Source organism: Lepisosteus platostomus, chromosome 13 (assembly GCF_059453375.1).
Source record: "Lepisosteus platostomus isolate fLepPlt1 chromosome 13, fLepPlt1.hap1, whole genome shotgun sequence".
NCBI lineage: Eukaryota > Metazoa > Chordata > Actinopteri > Semionotiformes > Lepisosteidae > Lepisosteus > Lepisosteus platostomus.
Window position 1 is genome coordinate 6,797,003 of NC_142623.1, and position 16,250 is coordinate 6,813,252.

Below are 16,250 nucleotides of genomic sequence, written 5' to 3' on the forward strand. Positions count from 1 at the left end.
GGCCATCAGCTGATGAAGCAGCTTCTCTCCGACCACAAGGCTTCACCCAGGTGGACGCTGCTTTTCGGTGGTGGACAAAGTGTCACTCCACCTACATGCTTTGTGATCAGGAATATGATGGAAATGCAAAATATATTATTAGAATGATTGACTGCCACCACCCAGTCCAGGACCTGTGGGATTCACTGGATATGTTAAATGTGTTAAATAGCAACGACCCCCCACATCGTTGGCTTGGCAGTAGTGTTACAGACTGAATGGAGGAAATGTACCTTAGTTTGTGTGTAGTCTTTGCCAGTGTTTGCTGTGCAGTTTGTGGATTTGAGTTCCACCCTGTGGTCGACTCTCTAGGTTTTGGAGGACTTACAGTGGAGTGCTTGATGTCAGTGCATTATCGTATGCAAAGTACTCATGAAGGCTGCGCTTTTTCTTGCCAGAAACTGTTCAGAAATTATACTCATAAAATTAGTAGTCAGACAAAATATACAGAATAAACTTCTATAAAATACCATCTTTATATCCCATCTTATGTTCATCTAGAATCTGGACTTGCACTTTTAAAGTGTTTTGTCATAGAATTAACTTGTTCTATGCTTGCAAGCAAGAGATTATGGTACTATTTGCCTTTTCATGTAATTTTATCTTCAACATGAAAAGTCTCCTCGCCTTTTCACCTGGGAAATCGTTGCATAATTATTTGTGATTTGATTGCAAAAGAAAAAATAATGTACAGAAGATTCAAAGTGGTCTGTTCCCCTCATACCACAGAAAATAACTGTGATTTGGTATGCTTGTTGGCACATCGGTAGTGTATGTAAAAATGGAGAGTAAATGAAGTGATATATGACCTTTGAAAATGAAAGAAGCAAAATGTAGCTGGAAGAAAGTCAAAGTGTAGTCAGAAGGCAAAAGCCTAAAAAAACAAGAATGTCATGATCCACGGAGGAATTTCAAACATCACATTATGGAAAAAAACATGATTGGTCTCTGCTTGCCCACAGAATCAGAATATTTAAATAGCAGCCCAGTTTAAAATTGTAGTAGTCACGTTTGCATTGTTGTCGGACTAGCGCCTTAACAGGGTATGCGTTTGGTAGCGATGTGTTTTTCACAGACTTTGAATCGTTTTCCTTTCTGCGTATTAAGTCCATAAATAATGGGGAGAGAATCTTAGCTTAAAGACAGGCTTATTTTGTGCTGTGATCGGTAGGTTCAGTAGCCACTGTGTTCTCAGCATGTCCCAGCTGTTTTAATTTCAGAACATGCTAGACTGCAGGCAATGTGTTGTGCTCCGAATATGATGTCTGAGCATGTGCGCACTTGCTCAGGAAAACAAGTTCACACCCACCCACACACTTGCTGCAGTCAGATCAGAATTAGACATTCCCATTTGAGGCATGGGTGTTGTCCAGCTAGGATTTGCCCGCTGTTTCAACAGCTGTTATCTCTGGTGCAAAAATCACAAGAGGAGACTTTTTTTTTTTCCCCATCACTCATGGTCTCTGGGGACAAGGGTAGCCAGACGCTGTTCTGTATTGAGGAAATAAGGTTTGTTTAAGAAGCTGGAGTGTAGTGCTCTCATGTTCCCTTCTTAATCAGCCTGTTTCTGTTCTTCATCCTATTTTATCTGTTTTGTTTGCACGTTTTTAACTGTAAAGTGTTTTTAAATGTCTTGTGCAATGCAAAGACAAAGACCCTGTAAGAAAAGGTCTCATTTATTTATGCAAACAATTTATGGCTGTATAGTTGCAGTGTAGTAAGGATCCACCAAGTTAAACTTCAGAGACAGGACCATAGAGTTTCTTAGCACAGCTTTATGGTATAAGCTATATTTTCAATACTAATACAATTTTATAACTGCAAATATCCATAGGGCCCGTATATATCTATATCCCAGGGACCTGTAATATAGCCAACATGACTCTTTTTGGTTGGAGTGGGGATATTGACTTACAGCATGGGCTTCTGAGCAACATACCTCCTGATCTGTGAATCATCTTGACCCACACTCTGTGATCCAGCCTAAAGTGCACCTTGAAATCCATCTTCCAAAAATAGTAATATAATAATGCTCCACATGTGTCTTCCCCCAGAGAAAAGTAAAGCAGCCTTCAGTTTCTCGGGCAGTGTGTGGAACAGCCTCTCAGAGGACATTAAAATGTCCCCCAGACACAGGTTAAATCAAGGTACTTACCCTTGACAATATTTCCTGTGCTGTCTGAGCTGTATGGCTGTCAGGTCACACAGTCTCGCAAATGTGACATGAACCTGATATTTAAATCAAGTCGGCGTGACGATTGCCTAAAAGGAACATTCCACAGATTTTACCGCCGCCACCCCCTGAAGCTCCGCGCCACCCTAACGCCGAGAAAACCTCTTGACTCGTTTTTGCTAGCCTCAACGTTGCACAGGGGCGAAAACGTTTCCTTCCCCCTGTACTGGTCGTGCTGGAAACGGGAGGCCGAGTACGACGCGTACCTCTCCCTGCCTGTGTATCTCTGCAGACGGGCTGGAGCCCCCCGTTCAGGTAAAGGGCAGGTGGGCGCCACCCGCTCGCCATGGCAACGGCGTCCGGCCTCCAGCTGCTTCCCTCACTCACCAGGGGATTCCATCTTTATTTTTGTTTTATTTTTTTTGGGCTGACACATCTGCAGCTTGTTTCATGTACCAGAGACGAACTAATACTTACGCCTAAAGAGACCTACAGAGCCTTTCTGTTCCGGAGTGTTCTTTTACGAGGCTGCATGGATGACGCGCTGTAAGCGATGCTGCGTACGCCACAGCATGCAGATTGATGGCATGATAACCCCACAGCTGTGACTTCATGGCATGCTATTAACTTGAAATGAGATGACTTCTCGGACGTGGAGTGGCAATGCTACGCGATTTGTTAGTGTTTGTCAAAACGCCCACTGGCCCAGCTCCGTTTTGAAATGATTTGAACTTTGGATGAGACGTTAAAGGTGCTGTTTGATTTTAGCTAGAATATTTACATTGATTCCATTTTCAAGATTCTGATTTGCAACAGACATGTATTTACGGTTTGGAACCAGAAGGTTTACAGGGAAATGCGATGTATTGAATGTTGCAAATCCAAGACGTTTTTTTTTTGGCAGTGACCGCTTATGCATATGATTAATTCATTTGTCATAATCATGAAAGTAGTTTTAAAGTCAGGTTTCCTTAGCAAATCATCCTTGGTTTAAGTTTATCGGAACCTCTTGAAACGCTAAGACCGCAACAGTCTGCGTAAAAAAAGTCAGATTCATTTTAATCATCCTTGCGCAGCTTAAACATTTGCTTGCATTCCTCAGATCATGCACCTTGTCCCCTTAAACTGATTTTCTCACTGGATAATCCGTGTGCTTATGTGTGAAGATTGCTGATATAAGAAGCAGTTTAAGGGGTTAAGTGACTCAGCATGTTTTTTTTCTAACTTGTAATGTTTTTGCTTTGACTAGTGCGCGCAACACCTGAAATTAACATGTTGACTCAGTAGTGCTCGTCCACCCTGCAGTCATCAGCCATCTTCCACTGGGCCATGCAGTTCATATCATTGGTCTGGATGTTGTTTTTCTTCTTGTGCACAGCTGAGCTTTCACAGGCAGCTGGTGGGGGCGCTCTAGTGCCAGCAAAGCCATCCCCGCCTCTACCTCCGAAGAGGACCACTCCCGTCACCAAGCGAAACCCCGAGGAGCCCTCGACTCCCGCCGCCACGGCCGCCCCCCCGCCGGAGGACACCAACGCCCAGGCCTCCCAGCCGCCCCCGGCTCCCCCCTCCCCCCAGCTGCCCGCGCACATTCCCCCCTCTCCGCCTCGCACCCATCCCCCTGCGCTGCCGCCCATCGCCCTGCCGAGCCAGCCCCCCCAGGCCGTCCCGCAGGTCCAGCACACCCCGCCGAGCCCCGCCCCGGAGCCCGCGCGCCAGCCTGCTGTGCCCTTGCACATCATGATCCAGCGGGCGCTCAACAGCCCCGGCCCGGCCGTGCCTAATCCCGACGGCTCCCAGCGGGCCCACTCCCTGCTCTTTGAGACCACCCCCGAGGGCCAGAACGACCCCGCCACCCGTGTGCGCTCCCTTCCCATCACCATCGAGCCCCTCAAACTGTGAGTACTGTCTGGCGGCCTCGTGTCTCTTAAACCATTTTTACACGCGGGCTTGGGCAGTGTCAAGTCATTCCTAGGATCCCGAGGAATTCAAGAAGCTAGTCTAGTGGGTTCATTCAGCTTGACGTAGTTATATTCCATCCATCTGTTCTCTAACTGGTTTACCCAATACAGCGACACAGTGGAACAGTCTATCCCAGCAAACAACAGGCGCAAGGCAGGATAACACCCTGGGTGGGACACCAGTCCATCGCGGGGCACACACCAACACACCAACACAGACACACACACATACACACCAACACAGACACACACACATACACACCAACACACCAACACAGACACACACACACACACACACACACACACACACACACACACACACACACACACACAGACACACACACACGAATACCAGGGCCAATTTTCACAGAAGCCAGTCAACCTGCCAGTATGTGTTTGGACTTTGGGGGGGGAAACCGGAACAACTGGAGGAAACCCACATGAACACAGGGAGAACATGCAAACTCCACACAGATAGCACTCTGGGAATTGAACCAGGGGCTTTAGCACTGCGAGGCAGCATCGTTTGCCACTGTGCCACCATGCCGTTCTCCAGCACACAGTTATTGTCAGCGGTTTGAATTGTCGAAATTCCGAGTTTATTCAGTGCCGTGTTGATAAGTGCTCTCACCCCTTCCCTCTCAGCCCCGAGGATGACGACTTCGAGGAAGAAGAGGAGCAGGAAGAGGAGCAGCCGACCCATCCGGAGCTGGAGCCCCGGAGCCGCTGGGGGTACGTGGGCGACAACCTGTCTGTGAGCGTGATCCCCGAGGTGGAGGGGTCCGATAGCAGCGAAGAGGAGGAGAGCGACTCGGACGGGCCCGTCCTCTACAAAGACGAGGATGAAGAGGAGGAGGACGAAGATGACACCCAAACAAGTATGCCTCTCTTAATTATTACGCATGGATCAGTTACTTATTTTTTCTTAACAACACCTTTCAGTTATTTTCCATGTAAAATGCTATAGGTAAATGGTTAGAAACCTTCGGCTTCAACTTCTCACAATCTGAAGAGACAGCATCATTGGCAGATAAGCTGCACTGAACTAAACCTCTAGTGACCCAGACTATGATGCTTCAGACAGGATCCACTCATTCAGTAGGCTTTTACCTCTCCTTTCCTTTAATGGTTAATTTGGCAAACTTAATCTCAATTACAAAAGTTTTTTTTTGTATTAAGTAAAGCCAAATACTTTTGTTTAAAAGATGAAAATGAACACAAGCTTTTGGATGTCTACACACCAGCACCCAGTCAAGTAAATCATTCCTGAAATAAAATAATTCTGTAAAAATTGTGGTTTCAAGCATGCAAAAAAAAGTATGCCGTCACACCTTTTATATACCATCAGGTATTGGAATTATAACATTGCACGTTATCAAAGGGTGTTAAAGTGAGAGAGAACTACTCAAAAACTCTTGGGTGTTGGTAGTGTTATACAGGTGATAAGTGTTAATATGCATATGCTGCTTCCACCATACTGGAAGGATCCTCTTTGAATGGATGGCTTACATTGCAAGGTGTGCTTGTTATCCTTTTCTGATCTGAGAGGTCGTTTCTGTGCTGCAGGCTCCTTGGCAAGCAAGGTCAAGCGCAAGGACACTCTGGCCCTCAAGCTGAGCAGCCGGCCATCGGCCCCAGACCGGGAGGACAAGAACCCCGTGACCTGGCAGAGCAGGGAGCAGTGGGAGCTCATCCGTACCCAGATCGGGTCAACGCTCACACGGTACGACAGCACTGCGCGGGCCACACTCTTGCCGTCTCCACCGCACAGAGGGGCTTGTTCTCCCACCAGATCATCAAGTGCTGCTTGCTAGAATGAGTGTTCATTGAAATTGTGTATGCTATCCCTAAAACTATCGTTGCTTATTACACTAATAATTTAATAATAATAATTGCTTACACTTATATAGCGCTTTTCTGGACACTCAAAGTGGTTTACAGGTAATGGGGACTCCCCTCCACCACCACCTGTGTGCAGCATCCACTAAATGAATCATTTTCCTTCAAGTACAAGGTGCCCATTAAGCGTCTGTAAAAACGTCCTGGTTTTTTAGTTTAAATAATTATATACATCCTTTTTTTCTGAAGCCTTAAACTGCCAGTTACTGCTTTAGCATTATCAGAATGTTTTTGGTGCTGGCTTCTTGAATTGAGCTGGAAGATACTTCTGCAGCTAAAAGCCTTTGACCTTTCCTGGCTGGGAAGAGAGAAGCTAGCTGCATTCCCCACTCCCATGTGCTTGGTTCCGCTGTGTGGGTGGTGTGATCAGGTTACAGGCGGGCCTCAAGTCACACCTTTAAAAAAGCAAACATTCGGTGAGGCAGCCGCCTGCTGGGAGGGCCTAGCCTAGACCTGTGGGAGTCCCTGGGGCACCGAGGAGGAGCTGTATGCACACAGACAGGCAAGGTGTTAGCTGGTTTTACAGGACACAACTCGCCAGGCCCTCTCCCACGCATGCTGAATAGAAATGGGGATGCGTGCCAGCTCTTTTTTTTTCTTCGCAGCTTGGCAAACTTTGGTTCCTGAGAGGCGCGGATGGTTAATGCAGTGGTTTATGCCCAGAAACGGAAGAGTAGTGGAAGATATATTCATTGTAAAAGTGATGCAGGAAATGCTCTAGTCAGTCATCAGAGCATGGGGCAGCACCGATGCGGTCATTGGTGTATCACTTGGAGAGGTGAGGGATAAAGCCGGTGTAGGAAGCATAGAAGTATTCTTCTACTCAGCCGGCAAAAATAATTGCATAGCTGGGTCCCATATACTAAAAACTTTGGGATCTGCTTTGTGGGGACAGCAGTTCATTCCGTTATCTATTCAGTCTGACTGCAACACCTACGATAGCCATGCTTAAGCCTTGCTCTTTGGAGGAGTTAATTCAAACAAGTGTTAATCAGTTACTGTTGTTGAAATACCAGCTTTAAGATGCATCCTATTTATTTAATGATTCCAACTAATTAAATTGAATTTGATTAGATTATTCCTTTCTATCAAGTATAAACAGCTGAAATGCATGTAGTGCCTTCTCTTGGACATGTCTCCATTCTTATTTTTCCATAGATTGACTTGATATTGAAAATTTAATGAAAAAAATGAAAATATAGTTGTGTCTTCATATGGGGTCTTGCCCCTCCCATTTCCTGATTTAAAAAAAATGTGCAAGAAGCTCTTGAACACCACTTTGTAGAAATGGGGTGTCTTTTCAAGCTTTGACAGAGGAGTCTATTATTTTACTTTTCCACACATTTACTAATATGTGGCCACATTCCCAGATTCCTTTATAATTAGTACATTTCGTGGTGTACAGTCTTGTGCTCTGTGGCATTGACCTTTGGGTTAATAATATATGATGTGGCAGTGTTAGTAATACTAATTATGTCTTTTCTGCCCTTCCAGACGGTTGAGCCAGAGGCCCACACCTGAAGAGCTGGAGCAGAGGAATATTCTTCAGCGTAAGTTTTATTATCCTTTCCCCTCTAATTTCATTAGCTCTGTCGCACGGCTCTGAATCTGCAGGTCTCCTTATAATCTCACCTGCTGAGACCTCCCTCCACACCGATCTCTCCTTCCGAAGAAAGTGGGAAATGGCGCTTTGAGGATATTAATTCTATTTCCACATCATGCACTTTCATCTTAATCAGATTTTCTGACCTGTGCATGGTTCATGCTTCCCGTTGTGTCCCTTGATAGTTCATGGTTAGATTGCCTGTTCCATTACAAACTGAGGCATGTGTTTCATCACTGCAGTTACTGCACGTGTATCTAAAGGTGTCATATGCAAACTGTTTTCCAGGTACGATGAAATTACTCTGTGCGAGACCCACAAAATGTTTTTAAAAACCATATTATAGCACTTTTGGCATAAAATAGCACCTTAAGCACAGTTTCTCCTGCTTTTATGTTGCTTTTTCATTTCTTGCCAACAATTGCCCTTGGTGTTGGTATTCTAGCTGGGTGATGTACAGTAAATACATACATTTTCCTTTATCATAGTTTACTGCACTTAAGAGAAGGGGCAATTAAAATAGTTGATTGAGACCATTTTAATTTTTAGGCCTCTCTGAATTTAAGATTTCTAAAATCTGTGAAGTTAACTATGATACGAATCCTTAAAGAACACCTTTTTACCATATTTTACCAAGAACCTTTTCACCATATGGTCCAGTTTTGGGGTTTAGACAACAGTTGTTAGAAAGGAATGCAAAAACTAATATAGTAGGTAAGTTGAAGTATGAGAGAGATAGGACTAACTACTGAGACGGTTTCAAATTGGGTAAAATTATTACATAGTAAACAGTACAATTTTCTGAGTGCTTTTCAAGGAAAAAAAACAACAATGTCCAATATCATAAATATAACAAAACATAAATAGTAGGAGAAATAAAGCTCAGCAAAAAAAACTGTAACCCAAGAGTAAAACTGAACTATAGGTTAAAAGACATTTGTGGAAAAAATGCATATTTTGAGTATGTCTGCAGTCACTCTGTCAATAAGAATAGTAGTGAAACCTAACTCAGTGATGGCAAATGATACAGAAGCCTTCAAGAAATCATTAACTACATTATTAAATCATTAAGATCTCTGTAAATACCTCTCTCAAAACCCTGACTGATAGTTCAGCCCCTAGTAGTTCTGGCCAGGTTTGTTTCAGTGCAGGTGAGATAACACCAGACCTTAAGCCTACAGGTAGGATACCAGATTTCTGGGAGGTCATTGCTGAGGTAACTAATAAGTGGACAAGGAGCTGAGAAGCTAGTTTTGAGTAGGGTGTTGGAAGAGGACCAAGGACACGGGTAGCTACCAACTCAATTTGCATGGCTGTCATTATGAAGGAAGCCCTTCGACCTGTGGTCTCATAAGGCTGTAAAGAAAGTCCTGGGGTGTCTGGTTAGTTTTGGATTTTTGGAAGGATGTAAAATTATTACTTCATTAAAAGTATTGCACTGCACAATTTAATTAAATCTAAAAATCACAGTCTAGCCTTTTCTGATCTCTTTTCTCCCTGTAGCAAAGAATGAAGCTGATCGGCAGGCAGAGAAACGAGAGATCAAGCGTCGACTGACCAGAAAGGTAGAAACAGTGCTTTGTTTGCCATGATGGGGAAAGACAAGAGACAGGTGTTCTCACTGGTCTACTAAAAACATAGTAACTAGAACTGGAATATACTGTATTTCTGGCCGTTATTATAACGGCGAGATGTTTTCAGATTTCATTTTGAAAGGTAAATTCATACAAAGCCAAAACATTTCAAATGTAAAAATGAATAAGTACGTATTTCATTCTGCGTGTAAGCAGATGCCTTTACCCTAATGAGTTACCTCATGAAACAGTTATTTTAACTGCTAGCCATAAGCTTCTTCTGTGTCACTGAAAAAATCAGCAAAACGAGAGCAGCGACGTCTCTAACCGAGATGTGTGCTTTGGAAACCTCCCTCCCAGTCCTGGAAGAGGCTGAAACGTATCCGTGTCTATTCCAGCTGAGCCAGAGGCCCACGGTAGCGGAGCTGCAGGCACGGAAGATCCTGCGCTTCCATGAGTACGTGGAGGTCACAGACGCCCATGACTACGACCGCAGAGCTGACAAACCCTGGACCAAGCTGACACCAGCGGATAAAGTAAGATCCCCTTCCGCCTACTTGATATTTGATCCCCGCACCCTTCGATCCGATCCCTCTACCCTTTCCTCCTGCCAAAACAGAAATCACACCTCGGATGTCATCCAGACAAAAAATGACCCGAGACTTGCTCATTTCGCTTTTATTATCCTGTATCACCAGACACGTGTATAGTAATTAGGTCAACGGTTATTGCTTCATAACCATTTTTATCGTGACATTGGCTGTCTTTGAGTGCCTTTTTTCCTCTCTCTCTCTCATCAAATTGTAATGTAATAAGACTTAAAATTAAATAAAATCTTAGGTCCTTTGTAGTTCTTTTTGTGCTGCAGTGCCCAAGTTAAGTGTTAACGTTTACTGTCGAGTTGTGCCTGTTGAAAGTTTGCCACTTTAACCCCCAAACTTGAGCATCTCAGTCAGCTCACTGGTTCTTTTTCAGAATTGTACAGAGGTTTATAACCCAGGGAAGCATAAAGCTTCTCAGCTTATTTTACTCTTGTTGCTTGAAAGAAAAATTAGAGGTACAGCCTGCACTTTCGCAGTTCATAGAGTGCAGTTCACCAACAGCCAAGACCACCGTTTTCTTCTCCTGCCCTTTGAGAAAGTCCCAAATTGGATATTTTCGATTATAAAGGTGGCAATCCTTTGGTGCTTATTATGTTAAATCCAAGCTCCTTGTTTGCCAAGCCAGGTTCCTGCTCATGTTTTCATGATCATCGGCGTGTTTGCTTGTGGTATCATCAAGTGAAGGGCAATCCATGTGCTCTTCGGGGAGAAAGAATCAAGAGAAGGGAGTCTGTGCTCCAGGGGATGAAAAAACAAGAAGGGCGGGGAAAATCCCATAAACATGTCAAAATGACAAAATACAGAATCCACACCCATGTCCATGTGAAATTCTAAATGAGCTTGTGCTTCGGGATCCGACCCAGAGCTCAATAGCCTTGTGTCTCAGTAGTTTTTCAGCCATGGTGATGTATAAACAGCTGGGTTTGGAAGTTTTGTATTATACTTTCGTGCTGAGTGTCTCTTTGTTATATTTTCCTCTTGTTAAACTAGCCTAACACTGCACTTTAAAATACAGTTTATCTCGAATAAGGTGTCTTCTAACACTGCATGCATTTCCACCTGTGCATGTTCTTGTGCATTTCTCTGTCACTGGAAAATGTATTTTCTCTGCTTTTCATTGAAAACAGCGTCTTGCCTATACAATTTTAATTTGCTGTCAGCCTTCACCTTTTTCCTTAGTGGGAAGAGTCTCTTCAAGTAAAATGAACTTCTCCAGGGGAATCACAAGAGGCAAAAGGGCCATTTGTCATTTGGCTGAAGTAGCATGTCTCAATATGAAAGCATATATGGAAACACCTCAATTGAAGCCAACAGCCTGCTTTTTCATCTCCTGACCAATTCTGATCTTTTTTTTCCCCCCGTTTTCAGGCTGCAATCCGAAAGGAACTCAATGAGTTCAAGAGCTCTGAAATGGAAGTTCATGAGGATAGTAGGATATACACAAGGTATTTGCAGCAGTATTATAGTCCCTTTATTTTGCATTCTGGATTTTTGTATATAATTTCGTCACCGTTCTAATGATAATGCACTTTGACGAGGTGTTTTAATTTACCAATGTGTGTCTGCATTTGTCATTTTAAAATAGCCTTTCTTCATCACTCACTATCATATCTACTTTATGCCTACACCAGAGGAACATTAGAGGTTCTCCTTTTTAGAGATGTGCAATCTGATTTTGAATGAATTAATCTGGTTTTAAAAAGTTCTAGTTCATTTGTAGCACAATGGGAGTAAAACTGTGAAAAACAACAGGCTGTAGATTTTGAACTTTTGAAAAGGCAGTAATTCTTGTCATCTCTTTTTTTGAACACTGTATTGCATTACAGAGCAACACCAGCCTCTCCAGCACCAACTTGCAATTTAAAAATGTTTGTTTGTTTCGTTTCAGATTTCATCGGCCTTAGCATCCCTCCGACTGGAAAACAAAGCACTTAGAGATGTGATGGGACATGGTGCTTACTAATGGACTGCCTTTTCTGAATGTACAGTACCAGCTTGTCTTCGGGAATCCTGGAACAGTAATCCTACCACTACTAATCACATCAATAATGTTGGAAGGAAGAATGCAGTATTTTGCCCAGGAGTTTGGGGAACCATGTGCCAAGGCGGCTGAAAGACGTTTGTGGGGTTTCTGAAGCCGTGCTACTCTGTCCAGGGATTCTGCGACTTTCCTGGGAGACACTGGTCTCTGCAGCCAGTCCCTTGTCTTGGGATTAGCCGGGTTGCCTTTTCATTTTGTACGAGATGCTTTGTTCTCTTTTGTCCTTGATCAGGAGAAGACAAAAAAAAAAGAAAAAGTTATGGACCTTAATAACGTAGAACAGTGCACTGGGAATTAATGTGTATGTGTGTATAGAATACTGTAATGTTTCATAGCGTAATAACCTGGAAAGGTGTACAAAGGAAAATATTCCTAATGCACAAAGTTGTTTTTTTTAATCACTACTGAACTTTTTTATGGAGATTTAAAATATGGGTGCACCTCGTCTCTTAAAGACGGGGGGGCTGTATAAAAATTCTCAGCCACCATAGGAGGAAAAGCTGGTTGTTTCAGAATGTTTTCTTTTTTCTGCCATAAACTTTCAGTCTTAAAGTAGAATGTAGTTTATGCATATCATCTGTCAAGCGGTGAAACGTGACAGAAGTAAATGCAAACATCTGTCCAATAAGTGCTTTTAACTGTTTTTTTGGTTCTTTTTATTTTATTTACCCCCCCTTGAAAACAAATGTGCAGACTGAAACTTTTAGCAACTAGAGAACACAGCACCTTAAACCTTTACAGTAAATGTAAAATAAATAATAAAAGAATAACATTCAGGGTCAGATCTCTTAGTTTTTACAGAAAAAAAGAATCCGCCTCTTTGATGGATGACAGGGAAAATCATTTCGGCAGGAACATATTTTTCTTCATTTTTACTTACAATGTTTTAGTGTACTTTTTTGGGGCCAGTAGGAAACAAGTTCCTCACCTCTGCTGTATAGATTTATTCTGTAGATTACGTGAATGCATTGTATATCTTGTCTTCCTATCTTAAAAAGAAAAAAAGATTTTAAATATAATAAAAGTATTATAGGCTGTTTCATTGTTTTTCTTAATGACAGAATGGTTGGTGGTTCAGCAACACTACAAGGACTGGTATATAAAAACGCCTGTTTTATTTTACAGATGTATAATTTTTGTAAAGAAATGCTATGGAATTTAGGCAGTTGATATCTGCACCTCTCTAATTAGCAATTAACAGCCACTGCAGAATCAAATTAAAAGCTTATAGAAAAGTGCCTCTTTTGTCTTATATTTCTTATGTATGAGGATATGTTTTTGGGGGGGATTGATCATGCTGTCGGGCTAAGGTTTTCTACAGACTCTGCTGGATTAAGTCCATGTTGTCTATTTGATATGAATCCATTTTCAACAGTTCCTTTCAGGCAATGCATTCTTCACAAAGTGTTGTGCATTAATAAACTATAAAAGAGACTATTACGTGCAGTCTCTGTTAGAATGCGGAGAATAGAGTAGAATATAGATAGCTTACAATTAGAAACACAGTGACAGAAGATAAATGGTTGCAGAATGTTAATCTTTACACGCCATAGTAAAGGGCTTTTGCAGTACACAAAGCGTGCACAATTAACAAGCAAACAAACCTAGAACCCACCACCAGTTCAGTAACCAAGCATGATCAATGATGGGGAAAAAGCAGTTAAAGAACACAGCAACGTAACCAGCATGTCACCACTAAAGCAATACTTTTACCACCTGCCCTAAACCCCAAGAACAGCTTAGCTTTATACCTTGTATTAACCTTTAGGTAAATTCTGCTTTCTCTCGTAAAAGTCTCGGTATTCCACTACCCAGTCCCTAGGGATTCGGCTGGTTGGCTTATGAAGCTGCACATACAGGGCCCTTAAGGCAGAATATTATTTTTCTTCCGTAAATGAGTTCTGCTCCTTTGGGTATTTATAACCCAGAATACGAGCCTAAAAGGAGGAAATGACCAAGAGGTAATTAGGAAAAGACATCATAGTACTTATATACCAAGTGTGGCAGCCGTGGTCATCGGGACTTTTGTTGTAAAAATGGCACATTTTTCTACTGTTCATACAAATTTTCTTATTTAAAGATAAGTGTGGTATATGCGGTTTCGCCGTGTGGTCAATGATATGAATGCCTCTTTCCAAGCATCGTTTCTTTACCATTTAAGAACTGATGGCATTTCTTAAAAGAGCAAAGAAAAGTTTTTAGGAAATAGAGCATGCTTTTTTTTGGCTCCTCTTGTATGTCTGATGACTCCTATCTTATGGGTCCAAGAACAAATGCATAAATTAACACCTTCAAAAGATTGCCATGTGCTCTGCAAAAAATACAAACTAATTTCCCAGCTTTGAAGACACCGTGGGAGATGAGAAAATGATGTCGCACGAAGCGATAGTGGCAGAAATTGAATTCACTGAATGACTGTACAGTTACAGTGTATTGACAGCCCATAAAACCCGTTAATACAAAGTAAATAGGAAAATGTCAGGTTATTTCAAATAGTGGATTTAATTGACGAAGGGTAATTGATGGGGAAATAACCGTTGAAATACAAGATAAAAGAGCAAGAAATTACTTTCAAAGGACAAAAAGAATTCTCGTTTTCAGCACAGCTTTAAATCATTTTTGTTTCGATTTTAAAAAGTGTGTTGGGAGGGTAACTGCTTGGTCTCATTTGTTGTAGTATATTCCTCCACTGAACTTCTTTCAATATACCTTTAGTAGATACATTTTTAAAAACGAGCTCCTTTAATTGGCTCGACTGTGAAAACCTCAACAGACTCTTGTATATAGAGAGAATATGTTCATGTCTGAACATCTTCAAAACGGAGGGAAGTTTGGAGCTCTTATGGAAATAATCGAAAGCAAAGTGCGGCCACATACTTCGTAATTGTGCATGTTTATCAACACGGGTAAAGAAACAGCTGAAGCGAACGGGATCCGATGTATAATGTTATAGCTGGTGAAAACTGACGCCTCTTGGATGCTTGGTCCTTTGTCTGAATGATTCCATATGGACTAATGAACAGTTAACTGCGTATTCATTCAGCTTAATTTTATAGAAAAGAGCCCGTTAGTCCTTTAATATTCCGAAAAATCTCTCTTAAATCATGCAGCTGTAAAACTGATTTTAATGTACAGGCAACCTTTTTAAACGAGGATATGTTTGTTAAAGAATGAGGTCAATTAAACTTTTGAGAAAGGGTATGTGGTTCTATTTATTTTTATTTAAATTGAATTTTAAATGAAATGTCAGTTCAGCCATCTAGTTAAATTGATCAGCTTTCTTAACCACTTTAAAATAGTCAGATTGTCTAATTTGATTGATTGATTAATTTGAAATAAAGATTAGGGGATACTAATATAAATTGTATAAATGTAAAAAAAAAAATGCACATTTTTAAAGTCATCTTTAATGCCCACGTCAAACCAATGCAGCAAAGCAATAGAAAAAAAAAACCAAACATCGTTGAGGCTTAACAGCAGTGGAGTTTAAGAGGACAATCGTACTCAAGATTTAACAGAGACTCGTTTCGAATATTGTGTACAGGCATGGTAGCTGTTACCATAAAAAAAGGAACCTTAGAAAGAGATCAAAGTAGAGCAGCAAGAAAAACTCCTGATCTCAGTGAGTTGTCATGTACCCGATAGAAATTCCAACAGTTTCTTAAACGGCCTCACAATCAACTTCACTGCCATGGCTAGGAGCTGGCTTCAGGCTCATACAGTCATCTGTGTAAGAATACAAACATTGCCAACTAGAGGAGACTCTTAGGGCCGTCTAGTTTACAAACCCGTCTGCCGTCTTGTGCTCTGAATTCTCCCAAACCTGATTTCGGTTTTTACATTGTTACTCATCCTGAAACAATCCCTCGATTTGTTTTTTGTCCGTTTCTGAGCTGCAAGGAGATTTTTTTTTTTGCGGCTAAAAACGTTCAGCGTCTTCAATGGCCCTCCCACATCAACGATTGACGATCAAATGATTCGTGCAGTGTACCTGTCAATTGAGCTAAAATACTAAGATTTGTCTGCTGCGTATAATATGCCCAACACTTGGCTTTGAAAGGCGAGCGACGCGTGGTTTTGTAGCATTTATTGAAACTAGACGGGTTAGATGCATACTGGGGCTGTAAGAATTGGCCCTTTCTAAAAAGCGAGAAAGATGAAAAGCTCCGAAAGTGAAAATGATTTATTCCCTTTCTCTCGACAGCTGAGTTTTCAGTTGTTCCGCCAATTCTAATCTTGTAGCTTTGCTACCATCTGGCGGCAAGATATACAGTAGGGGAAAAAAAGCTTATCATCCCAATTATATTTAATTGGGTCTAACATCTTTTTGTTCAGGACAGTCACGGGTGGCGGTTGTTTTC

The 16,250-nt window shown here is 41.9% G+C and overlaps 1 protein-coding gene across 12 annotated transcripts in view; it reads left to right on the top strand.

Annotated features, from left to right (window-relative positions):
- Positions 1-13,127, top strand: part of phactr4b (phosphatase and actin regulator 4b) — a 47,792-nt gene extending 34,665 nt beyond the window's left edge. For 10 of the 12 annotated variants that reach the window (XM_088602831.1, XM_088602830.1, XM_088602827.1 and 7 more), the window contains 9 exons: positions 2,396-2,527; positions 3,591-4,107; positions 4,816-5,048; positions 5,737-5,893; positions 7,564-7,619; positions 9,176-9,237; positions 9,645-9,782; positions 11,217-11,293; positions 11,737-13,127. In XM_088602831.1, coding sequence (XP_088458957.1) covers positions 2,396-2,527; positions 3,591-4,107; positions 4,816-5,048; positions 5,737-5,893; positions 7,564-7,619; positions 9,176-9,237; positions 9,645-9,782; positions 11,217-11,293; positions 11,737-11,752 — 1,388 coding nt within the window. In that variant the 3' untranslated portion in view covers positions 11,753-13,127. The remainder of the gene's footprint in view (positions 1-2,395; positions 2,528-3,590; positions 4,108-4,815; positions 5,049-5,736; positions 5,894-7,563; positions 7,620-9,175; positions 9,238-9,644; positions 9,783-11,216; positions 11,294-11,736) is intronic. The other 2 variants (XM_088602825.1, XM_088602834.1) reach the window with 1 other exon arrangement.
- Positions 13,128-16,250: the final 3,123 nt, after the last annotated feature.